At 36.5% G+C, this 26,298-nt stretch overlaps 1 protein-coding gene across 6 annotated transcripts in view; it reads right to left on the bottom strand.

Annotated features, from left to right (window-relative positions):
- The window catches only part of ITPRID1 (ITPR interacting domain containing 1), a 155,475-nt gene that overhangs the window by 59,281 nt on the left and 69,896 nt on the right, over positions 1-26,298 (bottom strand). For all 6 annotated transcript variants that reach the window (XM_037837014.1, XM_037837016.1, XM_037837018.1 and 3 more), the window contains exons 7-9: positions 26,068-26,270; positions 22,311-22,885; positions 17,878-17,935 (exon numbers count right to left, since the gene is read on the bottom strand). In XM_037837014.1, coding sequence (XP_037692942.1) covers positions 17,878-17,935; positions 22,311-22,885; positions 26,068-26,270 — 836 coding nt within the window. The remainder of the gene's footprint in view (positions 1-17,877; positions 17,936-22,310; positions 22,886-26,067; positions 26,271-26,298) is intronic.

Below are 26,298 nucleotides of genomic sequence, written 5' to 3'. Positions count from 1 at the left end.
TTTTGGAATTCTAAATTAGCACATCAGCCCCTCTGAAATAGCACAGAGAGAGAGAGGCAGTTGGGGGGGGGGGGCGGGGGTTGGAGAGAACACGAGTGCAAGAGAATGATAAACAGAATCTACTTCAGTGGTAACTGATGAAGAAGAGGACCTTAAAGATCAGCCAGGAGACAAGTTATGAAAGTTACCTATATCAAAGTTACATTTTCCAAATGTGCTCGGGAACGAAAATCCTACTAGCAAAACCTTTGTGGTTTAATGCTCGTTAAATCCCAAATATACTCAATTTGTAAAAATTAACATTTATGGTTATCTTTGGGAATGATCATTTAATTTGGGGAAAATTTTTTTAAAATACAGAGAAGCAAAAGAAGAAAAATCAGATGAAATCCCATTACCTAGGAATTGCAGTTGTCCACTCTGATCTATTGATTGATCTATCAATCATCTCTCTATCTAAAACTGTCTGAGTTTGCCAGGGCTACTGTGACAAATACCACACAAATGGTCAGCTTAAACAAAAGGAATCTAGTGTCTCATGATTTTGGAGGCTAGATGTCCAACATCAGGGGCTTGGCAGGGCTTGCTTGCTCCTGGAGTCCGTAGTGTGCCCCCAAGCTCCACCCATGGCTCCCTCTCTCCTTGATCTCCTCTTGTGGCTTTCTCAGACCAACTGCACCTGAATTTCCTCTGCCTTAGGACTCCAATCATATGGATTAAGGCCCACTCTGATTCAGTTTGGCCTCATCCAAATAGGATTTTCATAGATCCTATTCACAAACAAGTCCACACCTTAACTAATAACACCTTCCAAGGTCCACACCCCCAGGAACACAGACTGACACTTGAACATATTTATGGGGGACAATCATCCACACTGTCCATTTTTTGCGTGGAAGGAATGAGGGTTAGAAGGATGTTGAAATGTAAATCTGTAACAATAAACAAAGTAAAAGGAAGACAGTAAAAATATTACTTGAAACCATTACCATAGGATGGTCACCAAACTGTTAACTGTATTTTCCTACATGCCATTTATAGATATATTATACAGATTACATATGTAATTTTACATTAGAGAATTCAGATATTTTTCTGTCTGAACATATATTTTATATTACAACTTGTTTTTGTCTCTTAACTTTATGTCTTTAGCCACTTTTTCATAAAATATCATTTGTGTTCTCATATTGAATGTTCAAATTATATTCCATTTTGTGGATGTATCATTATTTATTTAAATAATCCCCTATTAGGTATTTAGGCCATGTCTAATATGGCCTAATACATCTTGTATAATTGCCTTAGGATATATTTCTAAGTGGTTTACACACGTCAGAATGTAAACAGCTGTAAGATTTCTGATACATATTGTTATATTGCCTTCCAAAAAGCAATGTATATTCTTGCCAACATTAGATTATATGATCTTTTAAATTTTCATTTAATAACTGATCTGTCTTTATGAGAATTTTAATTTGTATTTCTTAGATTACTACTGAGGTTGAAAATGGTTTCACTTATATATGTCTTATTTAGTAAAATTCCTATTGACATCTTTGTTTTCTTAAATTTTTCACATCAAGAAATATTTTGAACACATAGAAAATAACACAAGTGTCCATTCCTTGCAACCACTCACCAGCTCTATTAAATATTATCCTTTTGCCATAGTTACTTCACATTTTTTTAGGGACTATTACACATATTACAGACACTGTAGATGCCCTGTGTTTATCTCTCGCTGACCTCATTTCCTCCTGTTTCCTTCCTCTCCAGAGATAACCATGACCTTGAACTTGGAGTTTATATTTTTCACTGTGTATTTTTGTGCTTTTACTTTGTATGCATTTTATTAATGCACAATGAATGTTGCTAAGGTTAACATCAATTTTATATATTGTATGTACCCAACTGTGATTTCTTTATCCTCACCTTGTATTTGTGACATTTATGCATGTGGATAAATTAACTTTTGTTCATTTATCTTCATTGCTGAATATTATTCTACTGTCTGAATATGCTACAATATATTTAATCATTTTTTATTGATTTGATTTCCCTTTTGTTTGTTTCAAGTTTTCACTCTTTCAATGCTGCAAAAAATGTTCTTATACCTCTCTTCTGCATATATGTGAGGATTTCTCTAGGGCGTATACTAAAAGAGGAATGGCTGGGTTAAAAAGTCTTTGTATCCTAAAATTTACTAAATTTTGCCAAACTGTTTGCAAAGTGGGTATACTAATTTACAACCCCACTAGCCAAATAAGAGTGCTCCTCCTTCGCTATAGACTCACCATCACTTGGTAGCATCAAATTTAAAAACAAGCCAATTGTTTAGCTCTAAAGTGGTATCTCATCATTTAAATTTATCCATTCCTGATTATGGTGGAATAAATAATTTTTTGTTGTTTATTGGCCAATTTTTCTGTGCATTTTATAGTCGTATATTCATGTGTCCATTTTTTCAGATCATTTACCTTTTCTTTGTTGACTTTTAAAAATTATATATTAATTCTGGAAGCTGATATTTTGTTATATATAAATTGCACATACCTCCTCCTACTTGGTAGCTATTCTTTTAACTTTGTTGGCCTTTCTTCAATGATGCCTTAGTTTGGACACTTTTGTGACCATAGAACTGCAAATTTGTAACTTAATAAATCTCCTTTATAAAAGCCAATCTATTTCAGGTATTTTGCACAACAGCAGTGTTAGCAAACCAGAACAGATTTTGGTAACAGAGGAGTGGGGTACTGCTGCTGAGTTTGCAGTTGAAACGGCTTTTTAAATGGATAAGGGGAAGATTCTGGAAGAATTGTGAGGAGCTTGATAGAAAAGGCCTAGATTGCCTTGAAGAGACTGTTGGCAGAAATACAGACTGTAAATATACTTCTGATGAGGCCTTAAACAGAAAATGAATATGTTGTTGCTAACTGAAAGAAAGACGATCCTTGTTTTAAAGTGGCAGAGAATTTGACAAAATTGAGTCCTGGTGTCAGATGGAATGCAGAATTTGAAAGCAATGAGCTGGGATACTTAGCTGAAGAGATTCTGAAACTAAAAGTTGAAAATGCAGGCTGGCTTCTCCTTGCAGCTTATAGTAAAATGTGAGAGGAAAGAGATAAGCTGAGAACTGAACACTTGGGTGCAAAGAAACCAGAAATTGATGGTCTGGAAAACACTGGGCTTCCAGAAAGTGAAAGCCCAAAGGTTACAGCCCCATATGAGGATTTAATGAAACCTGGAACCAGCTAGCCATTTCAGTACAAGCTGGGATTGGAGATGGAGTTGTCCAGAATGGATTTGTGGGAAGTCCTATTGTCTGACAGTTTTGACCCCTGTAAGCTTCATGCCAAGCCAACAAGTTTTTTTGTGACATCTGTATAGATGGAACCACTGCTAGTCTGGACTGGAGGGCACAGGGAAGGGAAAAGTTGAAGGAAAAATTTCTTCAAAGACAGAGGCATGGAAGTTGAGGTCTAGAGTCAAGAAATCTCAGGAAAGGAGAGCAGAGCAACCCACACACTTGGAAAGGGTGAGTTTGCCCTGGAGGCAGAGCACGGGCCTTCCACCCTGATGCTCGGGAAGAGTGCTGCTGCCCCAGGCCTCAGAGAGGTTGGAACACATTCCCCAGGGATTAGGGAGAGCCTGGCCATGCCCCCACTGTTTCTGAAGGGGTTGAGGGTGTGCTCTGGAGATGGAAGAGAGTCTGCGTGCTGCCCCGATGCTTGAGGAGGGTGGGGCCAAGGAAAAGGTGGTCTCCCCAATGTGTGGATACGTTAGAGCACTCACCCCAGCATTTGGAGAGAAAAGGGCTGCCGCGAAGACCCTTGGAAAGGGTTGGACTCCTGCTCTCTCAAGTTCCAAGGATAAAACCTCATTTTATAAATGACTATCAGACTTTGAGATCTAATGAAGTATGCCCTGCAGATTTTTTTTTTCATTTTTTTTTTTTTTTTTATCAGAGAAGACTCTTTTGCATGATTTTCACTCAGGGTAGGTGGAAGGGTAGGTTCACTTCAGGTATATTTGCATTTTGTGGCTGTGTTTCTGTTTCCACTACCCATTCCCATGTCCCCATGTAGGAGTCTACATGACTGTTCTTCCAGGCCTTCTCCAGGTCATACAGATCCTCACACTCAAGATGTGTGTTCTAGTTTGCTAATCTGCCAGAATGCAAAACACCAGAAATGGATTGGCTTTTATAAAAAGGGGTTTATTTGGTTAAACAGTTACAGTCTTAAGGCCATAAAGTGTTCAAGGTAACACATCAGTAACTGGATGCCTTCTCTGGAGGATGGCCAATGGTGTCCGGAAAACCTCTGTAAGCTGGGAAGGCACGTGGCTGGTGTCTGCTCTGGAGTTCTGGTTTCAAAAATGGCTTTCCCCAAGGACGTTCCTCCCTAGGCTTCAGCTTCTCTCCAAAAGGTCACTCTCAGTAGCTCTTGGGGTGTTTGTCATCTCTTAGCTTCTCCAGAGCAAAAGTCTGCTTTCAAAGGCTGTCTACAAAATGTCTCTGTAAACTGCAGCTCCTCTCTCAGCTCCTTTGCATTCTTCAAATTGTCCCTCTTGGCTGTAGAAAGCTCACTCCTTCTGTCTGAGCTTATATAGTGGTCCAGTGAACTAATCAAGGCCCATGCTGAATGGGCGGGGCCACACCTCCATGGAAATTACCTAATCAGAGTTATCGCCTACAGTTGGGTGGGTCACATCTCCATGGAAACACTGAATCCAAAGGTCACACCCCTTGCCATGCATGTGGGCCACTCTGCTCTCCCAGCCTGAGACCTCTTGACTCCAGACCTCAACCTCCATGGCTCTGTTTTTGAAGAAATTTTTTCTTCAATTTGTTCCTTGTTTGTCTCCTCCAGTGCTGACCGGCAGCGGCTCTATCTGTAAAGAACTCACAAAAATTCTATTGGCTTCACATGAAGCACACAGGGGTCAAAGCCATCAGACAATAGGACTTTCCACAAATCTTTTCTGCTTAACTCCTTCTCCAATCTTGGCTTGTACTGAAATGGCAGCTGGGTTCCATGTTTGGTTACATCCTCCCATTGGGCTGTAGCTTCTGGGGTTTCACCCCCTGGAAGCCCAGAATTTTTCAGGCCATCAGTGTCTGGTTTCTTTGAAGCCAAGTGTTCATTTCTCAGCTTATCTCTGTCCTCTCACGTTCTACTATAAGCTACAAGTAAAAGCCAGGCTACTTCTTTTATATTTTGCTTGGAGATCTTATCAGCTAAATATTCCAGGTCATCACTTTCAAATTCTGCCTTCCATCCAACACCAGGACTCAATTTTGCCAAATTCTCTGCCACTTTAAAACAAGGATCACCTTCCTTCCAGTTTGCAACAACATATTCATCATTTCTGCTCAAGTCCTCATCAGAAGAATCTTTAGAGTCCATATTATCACAAACAGTCTCTTCAAAGCAGCAAAGCAGTTTAGGCCTTTTCTGTCAAGCTCTTCACAGTTCTTCCAGAATCTTCCCCTTATCCATTCAAAAAGTCATTCCAACATGTTTGGTATTTGCAAACTCAGCAGCACCAGCACCCCACTTCTCTGGTACTGAAATCTGTCCTAGTTTGCTAATGCTGCTGGAATGCAAAACACCAGAAATGGATTGGCTTTTATAAAAAGGGGGTATATTTGGTTACACAGTTACAGTCTGAAGGCCACAAAGTGTCCAAGGTAACACATCAACAATCAGGTACCTTCACTGGAGGGTGGCCAATGATGTCTGGAAAACCTCTGTTAGCTGGGAAGGCACATGGCTGGTGTCTCCTCTGGAGTTCTGGTTTCAAAAATGGCTTTCTCCCAGGATGTTCCTCTTAGGATTCAGCTTCTCTCCAAAACATCACTCTCAGCAGCTCTTGGAGGTGTTTTTCATCTCTTAGCTTCTCCAGAGCAAAAGTCTGCTTTCAAAGGCTGTCTCCAAAATGTCTCTGTAAACTGCAGTTCCTCTCTCAGCTCCTTTGCATTCTTCAAAGTGTCCATCTTGGCTGTAGCAAGCTCACTCCTGTCTGAGCTTACATAGTGCTCCAGTGAACTCTGCCCTGCAGGTTTTAGGAACTGTTTCAGTCCTGTAAACCTTGTTTTCCTTTCAGTTTCTCCTTATGGCAATGGGAATGTTTATTCTATGACTGTCCCTCCTTTATATATTGGCAGCAGATAATTGTTCTAAGTTTCACAGGCCCACAGCTAGAGGGGAATTTTGTCTTAGGACAATCACAACTGTAACTGATTTTTCACTTCAGTAACAATAGATAAGTAACTTACTAAAATGATTGAAACTTTTGTGATATTGTGATGAAATGAATGTATTTTATATATAGGAAAACATGTCTTTTTTGGGGTCCAGGGGGTGGAATGTGCTAGTTTGGATATATTATGTCCCCCACAAAACCATGTTTTAATCCAATGTTGTGGAAAATTTGGATTAGGTTGTTTCCATGGAGATGTGACTCCCAACTGTGGGTTATACTTTTGATTAGATTATTTCCATGGAGATGTGGACCCTGCCCATTTAGAGTGGGTCTTACTTAAATTGCTGGAGTCCTATTAAAGGGCTCACAGACAGAAGGACCTCAGAACATCAGAGACTTTTGGAGAGACACTTGGAAGCTGACAGAGATGCTCAGAGATGGTTGGAGTTGTGGACAGAAGACCATTTGGAGATGCTCAACTAAGATGCACAGGAACTGAGAGAGGAGCTGAAACACAACCTGGAACCAGCAGATTCCAGCCACTTGCCTTCCCATTTGACAAATGTATTCTGGACACCATTGGCCTTTCCTTAGTGAAGGTATCCTCATGTTGATGCCTTAGTTTGGACATTTTTATGGCCATAAAACTAAATTTGTACCTTAATAAATGCCCTTTATAAAAGCCAATCCATTTCTGGTATTTTGCATAGCAGCAGCATTAGCAAACCGGAACACAATGTTAACAATTATTATGAAGTCATATTATTAAAGTTCCTCTTTATAGTGTGTACTTTTTTGGGGGTCTTAATCAAAGAATTTTTTCTCTGAGGTTCATAAATGTACTGTTCTTTCTTCTGAAAGTAGCAATGCTTTGCTTTTCATGCTTGGCTATACATGGAATTTAATTTTGTGTTTGGATAACCAATTTACCGCATTAATTATGTTCATGCTTCCTCCACTGATTTTGCAATTCTGTCTGACTTATCTCCATATAAGTCAGGGGCGGAGTTTGTTCTGAACTCTCTGTTCCACTGGTCTGTTATCTGTGTTTTTAATGATAGCACGTTGTCTTAATTGCACTTAGTATATAAAAAAGTCTTAATTTTTAATAGGGCATATTTCTCCTCAATGATCTTCATGATTGTCTTAGCAATTCATGGCCCTTTGCTGGTATATATGAATTTTAGGGCAACCTTGCAGGTTCCACAAAAAGCCCTATCAGTAATTTTATCAGAATGTTGTTGCATTTCTAGGTTAACGAGGGAGATTTGACTTCATTGTGATATTGAGTTTTCCTATTCAAGAACATGATATGGCTCTGCTTTTACTTAGTTCTTTTTGAGATATAATAATATTTTATCATTTTCCCAATAAATATCTTAAAAAATTTCATTTAGATATATATTCTAGGATACCTGTATGCGTTTATTGTTGTTGCAGTTGTGAAAGGAATCTTTAATTTTCCTTCAGTGTCTTCCTCACTGGTTATTGCTAATGCATGGAAATGATACTGATTTGTGTATTTTGAGGTTGTATCCAACAAACATATTATGCTACTAATAATTCTACAATATAACTATTGATTCACTTGGGATTCCTATGTAGATAGTTATCTTGCCTTCAAATAAAAACAGTTTTCTAGTTTGTACATTTCTTTGAGTTCTGTGCCTGTATTGACCTTTAGTTCAATGTTGAACAAAAGTAGTGCTAGCAGGTTTTGTTCCTGGTTTAATGGGATTTTCCTCAGGAGTCACTCTTTGGATTGACATTTCCTAGCAACATCTGATAGATGCACCTTATTAGATTAAGAAACTTTCCTTCTATTTGTTAAAATTTTGTTCGTTTGCTAGTTTGGTTTTTACATTCACATTTTGTTATATTCTTTTTCTGCATTTTTGAAATTATTTAAACTTTACTTTTTTGAACTATTAATGTATTATGCTTTATTAACTGATTTTACTGACATTGACCCATCTTCAAATTTATTGACAAATGTTGTTCTTATTGTTGTTAGATGTCTAATTTATGAGAAATCTTTATGTAGTAAAAATCATAATCCTTTGCCATTTATGAGGAAATATGGTCCCTGTTTGTCATATCAGATTTACTTTTTAATGCTTTTTTCATATAAGTTATCAATTTTAAGTAGTAAATATCTGTTACTTCTATTCTATTTTGTTTCAAGCTTTAGAAACAATTCTCTATTCCAAAATTATATAAATATTCACCTACATTTACTTTCAATCCCTTTATAGTTTGTGATGATTGTATTTAGTTTTTTAACCCATTTGCATTTCTGTTGGTAAAGGATGATGTGGAAATAATTTATGTACACACACAAATCTTTTTCAAAATCTGTTAAGTTGGTCACATCATTTATTTCCTTTATTATTATGATAAATTATATCAGTAATTATATCAGTTTTTAAATTGTTGACTTATTCTTGAAATCATCTGTTCTAGTTTGCTAATGCTACCATTATGCAGAATACCAGAAATGGATTGGCTTTTATTAAGGGGGTTTATTTGGCTACAGATTTACAGTTCTACAGCCATGAAAGTGTCCAAATTAAGGCATCAACAAGAAGATACCTTCAGTGAAGAATGGCTGATAGCATCTGGAAAACCTCTGTTAGCTGGGAAGGGATGTGGCTGGCGAGGTTCTGGTTTCAAAATGGCTTTCTCCAAAATGTCTCTGGGCTTTTCTCTCTTAGCTTCTCCCAGCAAACTCTGAGCTAGTATCTCCAAAGCATCAGCAAAAGTCTGGGCCTGTGATGGCTCTTTTTAAAGGACTCTAGTAAACTAATCAAGACTCATGCTGAATGGACGGGGCCACATCTCCATGGAAATAATGTAATCAAAAGTATCACCTACAGTTGGGAAAGTCACATCTCCATGGAAATAACCTAATACAAATATCCCACAAGATTAGATGAAAACATGGCTTTTGGTGGGGCAGAATATATCCAAACTGGCCATCATGAAATAAAAGTTATTTGGTAAAGGATAAATATTCATTTAATATTTTACTGGATTCAAAACACCATTATTTTAGTGAAATTTTTTTGCATCCATACTCATAAGTGAAATTTATCAATTTGTGAGGCATTTTTGTTATATTTTGATGTTTCTAAAATCTAAAGTACAGTGGAAAGATTTACATATTTTTGCATTATTTTTATATTATTAAAATAATGTAGAAGAGTATTTCTTTTTTGAAAAATTTAAGGAACCTGGCTAGGTTAATTTGTTTTTTTTCAGTGCTTTTATCAGAGCTAATTTTTAATAAATTTAATTTTTGTTTGTCTTTTCCCCTGTACTTTTATTTTATTTAGCTTTTCTATTATGTATTGAGTTAATTTTGGTCCTATAAATATAGACAAATGCATATGTATTTCCTAAAATATAATCCATGTTAATTACCTCTGGTTTTAATTACACTAGTTGCACTGGTATTCCTTTATAATTTAAATATAGCTTTTACATACTATATCATTTCCTTCCTATATAAGTGGTTATGTCTCTTTTCTCTAATTTTATTTTAATTTCCTAATTTTGTTTGCATGCATTATCTTTTATTTCATGAAAGTTTCATCATTTCCCCACACAAAAAAACAAATGCTTTGATTATATTTATCAAATCACTTGTCTGCTTTCTAAATTATTTCCACTTATATTCATCAATCTCTAACTTTTGATTATGTTTATTGTTTTCATAATGATTTCTTGAGTTAAATTCTTCATTTTAATTTTTCTTGTTTTATAATGAAATCAATTTATGCTATGAATTTGCCTCAGACTATTGCTTTTTTCACAATTCTGTGAAATGTTCATCAATCATTATTCAAATTATCTGAAATTTTTAGCTTAGCCTTTTCTGTATTTTTCTGTAAGACGGAGAATCCAGCTCTCAAGTACTCAGTTTTGGTATTTTGTTCTGTCTTATTTTAAGGAGAAGAGTGTTGCTTATACTTCTATTATTTCAAATGTTATGGCATTTATGTCTATAAACAAGTGGCCTGTACCTTACGTGAGTGTGTGTTTAAGGAAACAATGAAATAATATTTGCATTTATAAATTGATAGATTTTTGGTAAGTATTTCAAGAACACTGGCAAAGAATACTCATTTCAATATTTTTCCGTTAAATACATGTTACAAATTATAGTATTAATATCTTTTCTATCCTATTATAGTATCATGCTTAATCTTTAAAAGACTGAGATGAATATTAAAATCTCCCACTTTTATTCTGTCAATTTCTTATGGTATTGCCAGATTTTTTTTGCTAAGTAGTATTATGAAAATAGACATATGCATATGCTAACAAAAGAAAATTAAAAGATGCTAATTAATTTAAAACATGCCAGTTTCCCTTCTGTTAATGAATTGCCATTAACAGTTTATACATCCTTCCAGAACATTATATGCATACCTCCCAATCCTCACCAATAGAAATAAACTCTTTTATTATAAAGGGATACTTATGTAGAATCTTTTGCATGTAGCATTTTTTTTTCATTTAACAACTAGATTTCAGAGACCTTTCCATATCAACACATCAAAATCATCCTCATTTTTCAAAATAATGACTGTACAGTTTTTCATTTTAAGAATGTACCGTGATTGTTTAAAATAGGCTATCATTGAGCATTTCAGTTTTTCTAGTTGTTTGCTGTTATAAACATGTTGCAGGAAAAAAATCCTATACATTTGAGTCTATCAATAGCTCAAATTCCTAAAACTGGAATAATTGCATCAAAAGGTGTATACATTTAAATTTTTGAGACATTGAGAGATCACACTTCAAAGTAACCAGGATAATTTAACTTCAACTAACAGTGGATAAGTGTTTTTCCCACACTTTTACTATCATTGAGTATTACTGAATTTTTAATTATTTGCTAATATAATTAGGTGTAATGGTATCAGTATTGTTTAAATTTGCATTTATTTAGTTACAGGTGAGGTAGATCATGTTTTCCCATTTTTGTGGAGCTTTTATTTTTCTTCCTTGTCTGCCTGTGCATTTTCTTTGGCCATTAATAAGATCATGGGTCTCTTCCTCATTGATTTGTAAAGGTTCTTTACAAATAAATCAAATCAGCCCAATTATGGTTTATATATTGGATGTTAAGTTGCTTGACATGTAATGATTCATGATTGTTAAGTCTCAAATGAGGTTTAAGTTAAACTTTTAACTGTAAATTTTGTTAGTTTTATTGCTTAAACCTGTTTTATTCCATATCCCATTTTTATTATCCAGCATACTTTATTTTGAATAACACCTTAATCAGCTTAAGTAGTAAGAAAACAATCTAATCTAAACTAAGGGCTTTATGTCTTTATGTGTACTCACTTATTTAATGTTTTTAACAATCCCATGAGTTAGGTACTATTATCCTTTAAAAAGTTTTTTTTTTTTTTCCTAGATGGGAAAACAGAAGCAAAGACTGAATAGTTCGGATCATTCCCCCATACAACTGGGGAATGTTAGGGCATGGAACTGGAATTCAGATGGTCTGGCTCCCAAGTTCATGCTCCATCCACTTCTTTCAGGCATTTTCCTGTAAGAGTAGTGGGAGATGTACTTCCTAAATCCTATCTCTGAGAATGACTTCATGCTGCCCTTATGTATAAACAAAAGTGTGGCTGGGTATAAAATTTTTGGTTCACATTTTTCCATTTCTAAATTACATTTATTCTAAATGACATGCATTCTATTTTATATATGTTTATTGTCTTCTGCCATTTAGTGTTGTTAACAAGATGTTTGATTTTTTTTTTTTCTCGTTTTAGGTAATCAGTATTTTTCCGATAGAATTTTGAGGATTATCTCTCTCCCCCCACGTTATCCGTCTACTTCATATGTTTTATCATAATTAGGTGTTCTTGTTTCATTGATGTGCCTGGTATTAATAAAAACCATTTTTATTGTAGAATGCTTTCCATTTGGACTTCTTCTAATTATGTAGTTTATTTCTAAGCAATATGCTTGTAACTCTAGTTCTTGATTTATTAATTTAACAACATACTTATTCGATGGCTTAACATGTTCCAGACAGTCTTCTAATACAGTTTCATGGATTAGCTCATTTTATTTTCACAATCTATAAATTAGATTGCCATTATTTTACCTATGAAAAAATTGAAGCACAGAGAAATTACGTGACTTGCTCTAAGTTACATATTTTGTAAGTAATGAAGCCTGCCACATTTTGAATCCAGGCCATCTGACTCCAATATAAAAGATAAAGATTTAGCTAATTTACACTTCTACTCCTCTTCCTTTTTCTTTCATCTTTCTCCTTCTTTCTCTCCCTCTCTCTCTCTCCCTTTGTCTCTCTCTCTCTCTGTCTCTATCTCTCTATCTCTCTCTCATCTATCTACCTAGCTAAACTTTTCCCTATTTCTTAGGCCATCAGCTTCAGTCAGTATCTCACGTGCCCTCTATCTAAGGTGAGGGTATTAGTCTTTGCACTGAACATTTTCTGTTTGCCTCTCTACATCCACTTTCCTTTTTTCTCTCCCCTCTTTTGCATGTGCCCCATATGGCCTGCATTAATGAGCTCCCTTGATGTCTAGCTTTAGCTTGGGTTTGCCAATGGAGATCAGAGAACAGGAAGAAAGGGAATTTGGAGAATTTGTTTTTCCAGCTGCCTCCCTTCTGGTTCATCTACAGCTTGGCTGCCTCTCTCCACCAAGGTCTACAGCTTTCCATTCAGCAACTCATTCAGGTTCCAGTCACTACGCTGTCCTCTACCCCTACAGTCCTTAGAGAGGTAATTTCTCCTTGCTGTTTCTAAACCTAGGATTTGGAACCATTCATTGTTGGTTTTGCTAAAGCTTGCTCATGCTTGTGTGGACACTGCTCCTCAATCACCCAATTTGAGTGCCATCTGTTTTTCTTTGGGGATGAAAGTTCCTTCCTTTTCCTCCACCTTTCTGCAAACTTTTCACCTACCATTTCTGAACAGCTATACTTTTATCTTCCAAATGTATTACTTTGATAATATTTCCAATTTATTATATGACCAGAATTAAGTCTTGCTGCTTGTCTAGGTATTGATTTCCAAAGAGGAAAGCCAATAAACTGCATTTACAGTGTTATGAGTAAGTAAATGTGATTGACTACAAGATCAGTAGTAGAATCGGGTGGCGTTTCCTGTTCTTTAAGTCCACTGCCATCAGATATTAGATATCATCAATTTTAAGGTTCTCATTATTTTATGTACCACTAAGAAAATCCTCTCCCAATTAAAATATGTTCTTCCAACTATTCTAAGATGTATCTTGATTTCAAGGATGACATACTGGAAAAAATGTTTCACTTTATAATTGATGAAGAAATAGCAATCAACTCCCCTTGCTCTCTCAAGCCCTCGACCTGGAGTCACAAGCCTTTCCGTAGCCTATGCAGCCTATTCTTGCACAAGTCAAGTGTCTCCTCACAGCAGGGGAGGCGTTCCAAGGCAGCACAGTGCAGTATTTAAGAGGCAAGGCTCTAGAGCTAGACCACCTTGAACTTGAAACCTGAAATATCTCTTTGCTGTTTGTGAGACCAGGGCAAATCATTTAGCTCTCTGTGCCCCAATCCCCTTCTCTAATAAACACAGATGATACCAAGTGCCTACTTCAAATATTTATTTTGAGGATTAAATGAACTAATACATTTGAAGCATGGTCTCCTTGAATGTTTCCTACTTCTTGGGGTTAAAAGTTAGCATCCCCAACCCTCCTCCAAAGTGCAGTGGAAAACCACAGCAGGGCAACAGTGTTACGCAATGGAATCTCTTCATCAGTCTTCTCCCCGTTCTGCAATTTGTCCTCTCTTTATATCCATGATGTGAGGAAATGCTTGAGAGCTATGCAAGTGGTTCCTACAATTTTCTTAGGAAAGCTGCATGTATAAATTTGTCACACACTGACTTTGTATCTGATATTTATCTTCCTTAAACCTCAGTCAAAACTAAGATCTGAACAGTTAAACCCCAACCTCCTGTTGCATCTATGGCATATTTCCAGGATCTGACATCCTTGACATTTTGTATATTACATTTGCTTCTTTAGCTTTTTCCACTCAGTTCTTAGGGAATTTCTCACACTTCTCCTACTTTTATAATTTGCTTATTTTTCTGCAGTATTTAAACTGTCACTGGGTTCATTGGGTTTTTACAATTGCATTTTAATTTCTCTATTGGCATTTTGTTATTCCTCTTTTTTTTTTAGTGGTTGTTTTGTATCTTTAATTTTTTACGTTCTAGTTAGAGTTAATATTGTACCACTTCATATAAAATGTAGAAACCTTACAGCCATTTTGGTCCATTTAACACCCCTATCTCTATGCTATAATTGTCATATGCATTACAACTACATATGGTACAAACACCATAATACTGTTATAATTTTTCTTTAAATGATTATGTGTTTTTAAAGAAATAAAGAAATTTGTGCAGGAAAAAAGCATCTTTATATTTATCCTGATAGATACCATGAAATGTGTTCTTTGTTCCTTCCTGAAGATTTATCTTGGGTTAGAAAAGCTTCATTTAGCATCACTTACAGTGAGATATGGTTCTGAGATTTTCTCTTTTCATTCATTATGAGCATATTTTCCTTTGCATTCTTCATCATGATTATATTAACTTTCTAAAAACACTTATCTGTTAATTCTAAAATCTAGGTTATCTCAGGTTTGCCTCCATTGATTGCCTCTTTTCTAGAGTATGGGTTATATTTTCATGTTTCCTCATAATTTTCTAATAATTTTCTTAATATGCCTTGACATTATGAATGATACATTGTTTTAACAAGCAGGAAATTTGGCTGGAATCAAACACCAAATGGAAATCTCTATTCAATTCTTTTAGCCTTAACTGAGATTCTTGAAGTCTTTCTCATGTGTTTTGTTTCAAAGATTGGCTAAAGATTTGTATGAATTTCACAGCCAGAAACTGAGGATCTTCCTTTCTGACTCATTCTTTTTGGGATTTGCAGCTGTTGTCACTGCCCCAAACTCTGTTTTTGCTAGTGAGTCTGCTGCTTTCTATCAGAGTTTATGAATGGTGCCAACTGGAGCCAGCCTTCAGTATAAAGGACTCATAAAAATACGAAACTCATCCAATGCCCTCTCATTCATCCAAGTGTTGAAATCCCCTTCACTGTGTACCTGCTTTTGGTCATTCTCTAGTACCTTTAGGTAGCAACTTTAAAAATATTTTGTCCAGAGTTTATAGTTATTATCTGTGGGATGGTTGGTCCATTAGGAGCTGCTTAGCCATTATCAGAAGCAGAATCAGATGTTGTGCTTTTTCTCTGAAAGCCATCTTTACACATTGAAGATTATTCTGTTATACAGATGCAATGTTCTCACACATATCACTGAAAATATTCTTTTCTAAAGATTTCTAATGAGTCTTTGTAGTCATTCCTTTATTAGTGAGCATTTCTTTTGAATAGCCTCTGATTTTGAACTGTTTAATCTTTTTATGGTAATTTTCCTATGTTTGCTCATCTTATGAGAAGACCAGGATGTTTGTCCAATTTGAGAATTAAATGAGATTCTTTCGGAAATTAATGACCTTAAGGTGTTAGTGAAGTTTTGTAGTGGACTTGTCTCTTCAATCCCTAGGTTGGCTCTTCCCCTGGGATTGTTTGCAATTTTACCCATAATATACCCCACTTAAATTTCTCAAGCCTTCTGGAATATGAATGATAGATTCATTTCCTTCTTCTCTTTATATTCCTTTGCCATTTCAGTAATAATTTTTCAAGGTGAAGGTAGGTAGTAAATGTGTGGCCTTGGTCACAAGGTCATAATCTTATGTATGAAGTCAACTTGCTCAAAATTATTTAGTGAAATGCTTAAATACAATTTTCTGATAATTTTCAGAAAAGTTTTTTGAGAAGAGAAAATACAGTCTTAAAAATGGTTTTTAACTCAGTTTTAAAAGTATCTGAAGAGTGTATCATGTGTCTTAAACTATTTGTGTGTGTATATGTATGGCTTAAAACAACAAGTTGTTATTATCTTCATGATTCTGTGGGTTGACTCAGCTCAGTTGTGTAGCTGTTGCTTGGTTCTCTCATGCAGTTGCAGTCAGATGGCATCTGGGACTGGAGTCATCTGACAGCTTGACTGGGCTGGACATCCCAGATAGCTTATTCATATGGAAACTCATTTGGGGCTGTCCATTAGAGTGCCTACATGTGGCCTTTTCATGTAGTTTAGGCTTCCCACAACATGGTGACTGGATTCCCAGAGAGAGTGTTCCAAGAGTGGGTATCCCAAGAGTGGGTATCCCAAGAGCAGACATTTCCAGGCAGGTTAGGGCCTGTGGCCTGGAACCAGCAAGCACCACTGTTCCCATAGTCTATTGGTTAAGGGAGTCCATGTGCAATCAGAAACTATTATATCAAAGTGATGATTTCCCCTTTTCTCCATTGATTGAAACTGTTTTACCTATTTTTCCTCAGTCCTATTCTTTCTTAGATTAGCACTATTTTTGAAGGTAATAAAATCCCATTTCTTGTTTCTCCATTAGGCTAACCTTCATCTCTTTTACTTTGTTTCCTCAATTGGAGGTTAAATGTAGATTAGTACTTTTGCCTAACTTCCCAGATTATTTTTTGGAATGATTGGTGTGACTTCCATGATACCAGCAGACCTCTTAATTGAATGTCAAGGAAGGCAATTCCTATTGGCAAGGGGGCCTCCAGCTTCACTGAGAAGCATTCAATTAGATGGAAAACAGATGCTTATTTTTGTCTTATAAACCTCAATGCAGGTTATGTGGTAATTACTTTGAAGAGCAGGATAACAATTTATGTAATCAGCAGGACCCTATAATTACTAATGCATAATTTCTAAAACAGCATTTAGCAAAATGATGCCTATACATACACTTTGTAATGAAAAAGATGTGTTTGACACCACACTAAATTAAATTAAAAATTTGCATATTTTCTTCCAGGAAATGTGCTAGCTTCATCTGCTCTATTTTGCTTGACTAATCCCTGTCTGCTTCTAGCTCCATTATTGGAATATGGAAATGCTGAATCACAGTGATGGCTGAATGGGAGCATATGAGTAAGGAGTAGAGAAAGGCTTCCTTCTCTGTTGTCTAGGATGATATAGACTCATTCTAAGAGATGATTTGGAAAGTTGCAACTTACTTCCACTGAGAGTATAATGTGAAGGTCCTATTATCATTTAATGTAGAATATTAGTACTGTCAGAGAACTTAAACATCCTCTGGGCTTATCTTTTTATTACAAATGAGAAAACTAAGGCCCTGTAAAGTGATATGACTTGAGCAACATCAAGTAGGCAAGTGAATTTAGGAATAAGGCAGCATTCATGGGTTAGTCCCACTCCTTTCTGCAACCCATTCCACCATCCTGGTAAGATCGTATAGAGTTAGTGTCAGAAAAGACACCTACTAAATTATCCCCAAGGATGTTGAACATTTCTGTGATAAGTATTTTTAAATTCACATGTACATTTGCATTGCTAGTAGGTTTTTAACGTTCCAGATGCTGCAGAGATGTATGGCCTCTCCTGAAGATAATTAAAACTTTGTATATATAGAGAAAGTTGAGTCACAGTTATTTACATTCTCTTTCTGAAAGGTGATCAATGAAATTGCTCACCTTGATGAATTCTTACCTAGAGTTCCTGAAGTTATGTCAAGAGGCTTGCCAATCTCTTCTTCAAAGCTCTGGACCTGAGAAATCAAAATGCATCAATCTCAGAAATTTTTTCACCATAAAGTCACTTCATTTATTTAATCACCATATATTGGATGTCTGCTGGTACCACTAGGAGGAATGAGCATGACTTCTTGACCTCAAATAGCATGTGCCAAGTACCCATGACAAATTTTCAACGAGCTAAAGGAGTTCAGGGGAGACCATTCTGAGTGGCAGAATCAGAGGCCCTTCCTGGACCATGTGGCATATGAAAGAAATTTAAATGATAATATTGTCATTATTATAGGCTTGGTTTTTTTTCTCCTAAAGAACTTCAAACATATTTGGAGAAATCAAGTCATTTCCCAATTGTGAGCTTAGACCTCTTGGAATTTAGTTAGGACTTGGTAAATTTATGGAGAGCCATTCAGAAAATTCATGACTGAGTTGTTTAGGGCTTCCACAACTCAAAGCAAATTTAATTTCTAAATTTATAGAGCAAAATTTATTTTTAAGTTATTGTTATGAATTAATAAGTATTACTTTCTTAATAAGAATAAAATTAACTGCTAGAACAAAATAATAAATATTACCTTTAAAACAGTCATACCTGATAGATACTATAGATACTTGATAAATACAGAAAACTTGAGAAAGTAAGAAAACAGTTGCTATTAATATTTTGGGGTGTTTATTTGCAGGTACTCTGGTTAAAAATTTGTTCTGGATATACTTATGTAGTTTCATTTTTTTACTTAAAAATTTGGAGGGAGGATTTTTTTCCCCCACATCATGAAATTTCTTTAAAAACACCTTTTTTAATGACTGCAAAATAGGCCATATGTTGAATGCACATTGGTTTACTTAACCATTCTCCCACTGTTAGAATTGTTTCTAAATTTTGCAAATAGAAATGATGGTTAAATGACTATTTTTGTACATAAATCTATGTCTACATGTCATATTATTTATTTGGAATTACATTCTTAATACTGGAAACTGGATCAAAGGACATAAACATTTTCTGGTGGTACATGTGGCCAAAAATGAACTTTAATTTGGGAATAAACTGAGGCCCATGAGGATATTGCTCAAGAATGCAAGAAGAAATAATTATTCCCTCTTTTTCAATCCTTCATCTCTTTTGTTTTTTTTTCAAAAAAGTTACTTTATACCTGTAATTAATTAGTCATGCTTTTTAGCATTATTTTTATTGGTTTTGGTAACACAAACCCCTCTGTGCAGCATATAAATTTGCAAGTATATTAAGAATATATTTGCTGTGACCAATACCAAGGAGAAAAATCCACTTCGTGCAACATAAAGCACGTTTACCTATTGAAAAAAAAGCAAAAAAGAGTCAGACCTATCTAAAATGAAGCCTGGGTTATTCCACCTGAAGCACTCTTATTAATTGATTTAAAAAAAATAAATTTATTTGCAGATTGCGTATGATGCATCACATTTTGGTTTAATGCTAATTCAAGAATAAAATTGTTTTTTCTCTTCTAAAATATTAAAAATCAAGAAATAATGATAACTTTAGAAGTGTTCCTCTTCTAATCAAGATGCTGATCGGCACTGTTTAGTAACATGGGTAATATTCTTACATGTGACTTTTAGACAGTAGGATCCCTATATGCAAGCAGGGTGGAAGGTTAAAGATTATTTGTTGTGGATCCTACCTTGAGTTTATAATTGTATAAGTTTCATAAATACTAAATTTACTTAAAATGTAAAAGAGAAAGGAGTAAGCTCAAGTCTACAAAATAAAAATAAAAGCAAAAATATGTCAATTTTTGTATTAAAAATCTATGCAAAGTTTGTTGCAATCATAATTTTAAGAAGTGATCCAAATATTGCCAAATTCAGTCTTTCGTAGGACTTTAGGGAAAGCATCATAGATTGATCTAGAGGCAAAATTTGGCCAAAAGTAATTGAAATTTTAATAGCTAGATATGTAAGTATGTTGGCTCACATTTTAAATGCCATGAAAATCTGCCAATTTCACACATATTTTTCATTTCTTATAATTGGATTTTTAGAATTGCCATTGAAAAATAAATATTAAACCTGGCATTAGCTCCTGTTTAGGATACAACCTACCCAAGCGTCATTTACTCCTCCACTGGCATTGAGTAAAACAAATAATTTTTCCTCAGGCTGTGTAATGAGCATGTATATTAAATATACTTTTTAGAAAAATGAAATCTAAGTGCTGAGTTGTTTTGTTTTGTTTTGTTTCATCTTTTTTAGGGCTATCTCTGCCTTAGATACACATCAACTGCACACATAAGTATCTGGGAAAATAGTAAAGGAAATACCATAAACAAAGTTGGCTATGAAGTTGAACGGAATTTTCTGTTTTTCTAGCAATATGAAAACCACCCATGGACTCAATTTATAGTGTCCCAAACATTTAGTGGTAATTGACGCATTCAACAATTATTTACTGAGTATCTACTATGTGTCAAGGAACATGTGCTTTTGTTTTCTTTTATTTTGGTGTCTTAGGGAGTCCCCCCCCCCCATAACTACATCTACTTAGGTATAGTTTTTTCTTGAACAGTTGCCATTTAAACATATTTGAAAATATACTGGGAAATAGCTGAATTCATTTCTTAGTTCTTTATGTTAAATTTGATATTTATCAATCTCTGTACTCTCAAATATAGATGACATAAAATGAACATTTCTTTCCTTGTAAGTCAGTCCGGGACAGTTGAGTCTACTGAATCTTGAAAATGAGCTGGGGTTTGGCAAAGGTTCTTATTTGGATCCTGGTTAATATAGCAGAGTGACTAACAGATTAGAGGTATGGTTGACATTCTTTATAGTAATTTAACTGTTCACTTGGTAATTAAATTATTTTTGCAAGATTGAGTTAAAAGAAAATGCTATTTTGTAATATCATCTCAGTTTATTCTCAAATCAGGGCATTTGGCCGAAGGTCTATTTTTTTTACCTCCTTTCATAATTTTTGTTTGTTTTTATGGTACTGTTTTAAATTCAGTTTAAAATTTTAAGATTCTTAAAATCTTTCGATATAAAGCCTAAGCATACTTGTGCAAATATACATACATACATATATAGATGTTAGAACTACTAACGACGACATGTTGGAGCAGTTTTTATATCTTTGTGGGGTGGAGAGAACCACCAATAAGCATATTCACTTAACTCCTAGGTTTTTTTTTTCAGATGATGGTTGAGCTTTGCTTCCTACAAGTTCCTTGATCCTCTAAGCCCCTTGGCTATCGAAAAACCTCCTCTTGCTCCCCAGAGCCCCAAACATGTCACCCTGGTGACATGAAAGTATATGTCTAGGGCTGTCCTTGTCCCCATCACATCACTGGTTTGTGCTCCCCTCTGCAGTTGTCCTGCTGGCTCCCTTGACCACTGAGTTGGTGTCCAGAGCCTGTCACAGAGCCTTGCCCATTGAGGAATCCATGAAGAGGTGGGCCCCACCTTGGAGTTTGCATGTAAAGATCTTGCCCTACCTTTGGATAATATAGGTGAAAGGCAGCTGGGGGGAGGGGGGAAGCATGGGGGGGGGGCTTGAGGAGGGGTAAACCTTGCTCTTCTGTATTCTTTTGTAAATCTCTTAAATAACAGTTATGAACAAGCTAATTCCTCAAGTTGTTTGCCATTATGAATAGAGAAATGGTGAGAATGTGTTTGGGGAAGAAAAACCCTGAGAAGTATGGGTGGATGTCAATTAGATAAATGTGAAGATAAATGTGAGTGATGGTGGAGCTGAAGAAACAGAGCCTGCACATGAAATGGGGGTGGAGCTTTGTGAATTTTGATAAATTCCAAAGCAAGCAGTCAAAATACTAACCCAAAGAAACAAAAAACAAGCCTGAGTCTCTCCGTCCTTGTCCAAGGCCCTACATTAGGCCTTGTGGGGGAAATATTTCTAAGGCACATCCCCTCGTCCTCAAGGAGCTCACAGTCTAGAGGGGAGATGACATTGGTACATCCAGTTTCTCACATAACAAGCCTCTCCCTGCCAAGGCTGTAAGAATGCTGAGGAGGAGTGGTCAGGGCAAGTTTCCCTGAGTGGGAAGAAAGTGAAATATGGGAAGTTAGAGGGCAGATAAAACAATGCTGAGATGTTTAATAAGACACTGAGCAAAAACCAATTCACAAATGACCTGCAGATTGAATTGTGAGCAAGAAAAGCAAAAGGAGTGGGAGAAAGCAAAGGCAGTATATTTACGACTGGAGCAACAAGAGTAACCTTAAATGTTTTAGACTCAACAAGAGTTGGGGAATAACAAGTTAATAGTAATAATGCAGTACTGAGGGATTAAAAGATGGAATGGTTGGATGAGGGCTAGAAGGCAAAGGCTGCCTTGCTGCGGGTTATCTCCCTTAGGAAGTTGAGCACAAAGCGACAACACTGACCTCTTCCATTTCAAAGGAGTCTGGGGATTTATCCGCAAGATGAGACATGTTTTTGAGTCTGTTAGTCTGAATCCAGTTCTCCTTTCGGGTTCTGCTGCTGACCAAATTGCCAGGCGCATAGGAAGGGGGTGCATGCTTGGCCAGCATGCATGAGAGAGGCCAGCTTTTGCCCAGAAGAGATGGGGGAGGATGCCTTGGTATCTGGTCAGCACAGGCTTGGAGAGACTGAGGTTCTGCCGAAGTAGACAAATGACTTTGATCGTGGCTGTTTGTTATCCCTGGTAACTCTGCTCCACTCTTTTCTGGTTTTGCAGAGGGGATGAAAACTTTGTCCTTCGTCTTCAATGATTCCAACATTTCTGGGTAACAGTCCCTGCTAATGCTCCATTTTGAAGCTGTCCTGAAAAGTTCATCTATTCTTCTTCGATGTTCTTTGGCCCCACTCACTGTGCCTTTTTGCATACTCTTTCCTCCATCTTTCTCTTCAGCTTTGTTCTGTAGGATGTTAATATCATTCAGCAAAGAGGAGAAGGCATTGGTCACATGGTCCAGGATTTCCAGCTGTCGGAAACGGCCTGAACAATAGAAGGAACACACAAATTATTAGACTGAGTCTTTTCAATAAAATTTTATCATTGTAGTCAAAACTGAACATGTGATTTTCAAGTTGGGAAGGACTGTAAGTTTCTTGAAACTCAAGTTATTCTCAATACATGTCATTGATATTATGGAAATATTTCCCCCACATCGCAAGGGGTATTTCCCCACAGTGTTGTGGGGAAAGTGAATACCATTTAGTTGAATATACATAACTAGATAGATTCAAATATGCCTATAGTTTTTAACTAGATAGATTCAAATATGCCTATAGTTTTTATATGTGTTAAGCAATAAACAAAAACCACAGGTATAGGCAAATCTGTACACTTAGGTATATTAAACTAAATTTAAGGGAGTAAACTTAAGGTCTTCTCACAAGAGGAGATCTTGTGTATTCCTCCACAACTTTATCCAGTAGGTATCCTCATCACCATCTCCATCATTTCCATCTGTATTCACCTTACAGTGTGGACAGATCATAGCATGTGGAGTCAGAAGACCTGGATCCAAATCCCAAGTCAGCCAGTCCCTGGACATGTGACTGAGTCGATGGATTAATGTACAGATAGTACTTAGCCCTGTGCCATGCACATTGTAAGTGGTCAGTGTTTTCAGCTGGAAAGTGAGGGTAATAATACCTGTCTCATGTATCTCTCACACCTACTGTGAGCATCAAAGCAAAGTTGTATAAGCACAATGCTGTATAAATATTGGTTGTTAAAATAAAATAATGATTATAAATGTGCAAAATTCATGAAGGGTATATATTGTGGTCAATCTTCCAAGAGAAGATGGATGTTACTCCTCAACTTGTAGACCTCTCTGGATGATCAACCATTTAGGCTTTATGTAGGTATTGGCTTAATTAGCAGAAGGGAGAGACCTAATGAAGCAAGGCTAATTTGGGGACACATTGCCAGTTTGGAAAATATTTTTGGTTTTTCAGGATAATGAAACAGTAGCAATGAAAGCAGAATGCTTTGTTTCAATTGCACAGCCTTCTCTCAACTCAGGATAGCATCCGGGGTTGCACAGCTCAGGTGCTCAAGACCACACACATGGGTAAGGATGCTGTCCTCTGTTTACACCTTCACAGTAATTCCCTATGCTTATGATCACTTGTTTCCTTCACCCAAAAGGGGAAAATACTGACTAATCATCCTTCTGTGTCCAAAATGTGATGGGTTTCTCATGGAGAGCTATGATATTGCTTCAAGATCTATAGGAACTCTTGGGTTCTGAAATTTCTCAGAAGAAACATTCTGGTTACATGGCTTCCCTAAATTCTGTCAAAGTTCCAGCTTTAGCGGAAGCTAAATCTCTCTTGTGAGCCAGAGGGTATGACTGAATCACAGTTCAGCTTTTATGACTGTTTTATATCCATCCCATAGGTTTTTCTACTTAGGCTAAGACAAGCCTATCAATTAAATTGGTTCAGTCAGTTCAGAGAACAAAATAGTCTGAAATGTTGGATGAGTTTTTTTTTTCTTTCTTTTTTTTGCCTTTGGGTAGATTGAACAATGAATCCATTGATCCCTCTTCCCCCACCCAACTTCCAAACTTCTGTATTGATTTCAAATGGAGACATAACTTTCCATGTTTTCCATTCTATCTTATGAACAGCCAATTGATTTTACTATTGCTTCTTTGATATCTGACCTCAGCTTTTTTAATTAAAAGTGTATTGATAAGTATTGGGTGAGAATAGTCATCATGCAGTATTAGCACAGTGGAAGTGAAATACGAGGGGGCCAACAATCACAGGAACGGGGGCCAAACCCCAGTTCCTCTATAATTCATGTGTCAACTTCATCTCTAAGAGGTTTACTTCACAGATCAGCTCCAACACTACTCAGATATTGGTTAAGTGTTATTATTCACTCAAAATAAGAAATTGATCAAAGAACTTGCATCTCTGTGTTACTTGGAAGAGGACATAACAAAGGGCAATTTTAATTTCTTCTAAAAGGTAAAGACATATTACATAGTAACACCTTCAGGGTTTCATACTCTTCTTCAAAAATCTCATTGCTGAGATTTTGAGACCCATTTCATCCACATAATGATGAAAACCCAGGAGAAAAGCAAACTGAAATGAAGACTTCTGGCAAACTCTGCTCCAGATATTGTTTGAGGAGAAAACTATTTCATCTCACTTGGCTTTCCTTTCAGAGAATTTATTTATTTAAAATAAATTGTTTCAGAAACAGAATTTTGGCATTTTTTTTTCCAATTCAGAATTCCTCAAACACTGTTCTATAGAGGGTATATATTTTGATGAGACTCCAAGAGGGGTTCTACACTAAATGACTTTGAAAGTGCTGCACCATAACTTCCCTAGGAGGATGAGTGTGTACCTTGGCATAATCAGTAAATACTGCAGGAATTAAGTCTGTTTCACTTTCAGGTATCTTTTCCCCAAAATATTTGAGCACAGTATACATACCCCAACAACACTCTTGGTAATATTCTGAAGAAAAGTATTCCACTGCCACCATTTGGAGAAAGATAGTAGCATGCATGGTAGCTATAAGATTAAGGCATAGTATGCCTGAATGGAGGTATGACAGACAACTCATCAGTAACTGCCACTCATGACCCATGATGGAATAAGTAATGTTTAAACCTCCTAGAGGATACGGTTCAGGTTTCCCCTAAAGACTCAGAACCTGGTTTCTCTGCCTACTGGGTTTGTAGCTGTTGTAAATATTAGTGCTGTTCATCATTGTTGCCAGTTTTCTTCCTTCTGGGTGTCCAGTAGGATTGCACATCCCCACTCCCTTGAAGTTAAGTGTGGCTGGGTGACATTTTTGCTAATAAAATTTGAGCAGACCTGGTATGTATAGGGTCTGAGCAGAAGGATTTAAGAGCCAACTATGGTTCTTTTCACCCTTCCCCTTGCATGGCAACCAGCGATGTTCCAGGTGGTGGAGCCATGTCCCTGAGTGAGCACTATGTGGGGCAGAGCTCTCCCTCCCCCAAACATACACAGTGACATGTAGAGTGATCAAGAACCCAGTCTTCTCTGCTTCCAGCCACTGAGATAGAGGGATTGGTTGCTACTGTACATGATCTCCTAGTCTACCCTGCCTGACACAGGCCTTGGCTGTCCACTTGGCCATGGCTGTGATGTACACACCACGTAGTCCTCACTTACCACACAAGCTAGGGTTCTCAGTTTCCATGCGCTGCTTTTGTGCTTCAAGAAAAACATGGATGTTGATTCCTTTGGCTGCAGAGCCACAACCCAGAAATCTGGCTGGGATTTGTGTGCATATGTCTGGCTCTTCAGCACCAAACCCCAAATCCAGGAGAATCTCCACTGGATCTTCTTCCCAAAATTGTAACCATTCAGGAATGCTGCAGTAAAAATATGAATATCTTTATC

Source organism: Choloepus didactylus, chromosome 5 (assembly GCF_015220235.1).
Source record: "Choloepus didactylus isolate mChoDid1 chromosome 5, mChoDid1.pri, whole genome shotgun sequence".
Lineage (NCBI taxonomy): Eukaryota > Metazoa > Chordata > Mammalia > Pilosa > Megalonychidae > Choloepus > Choloepus didactylus.
Note: the sequence above shows the minus strand (reverse complement) of the source record. Positions and strands in the feature narration are given on the sequence as shown.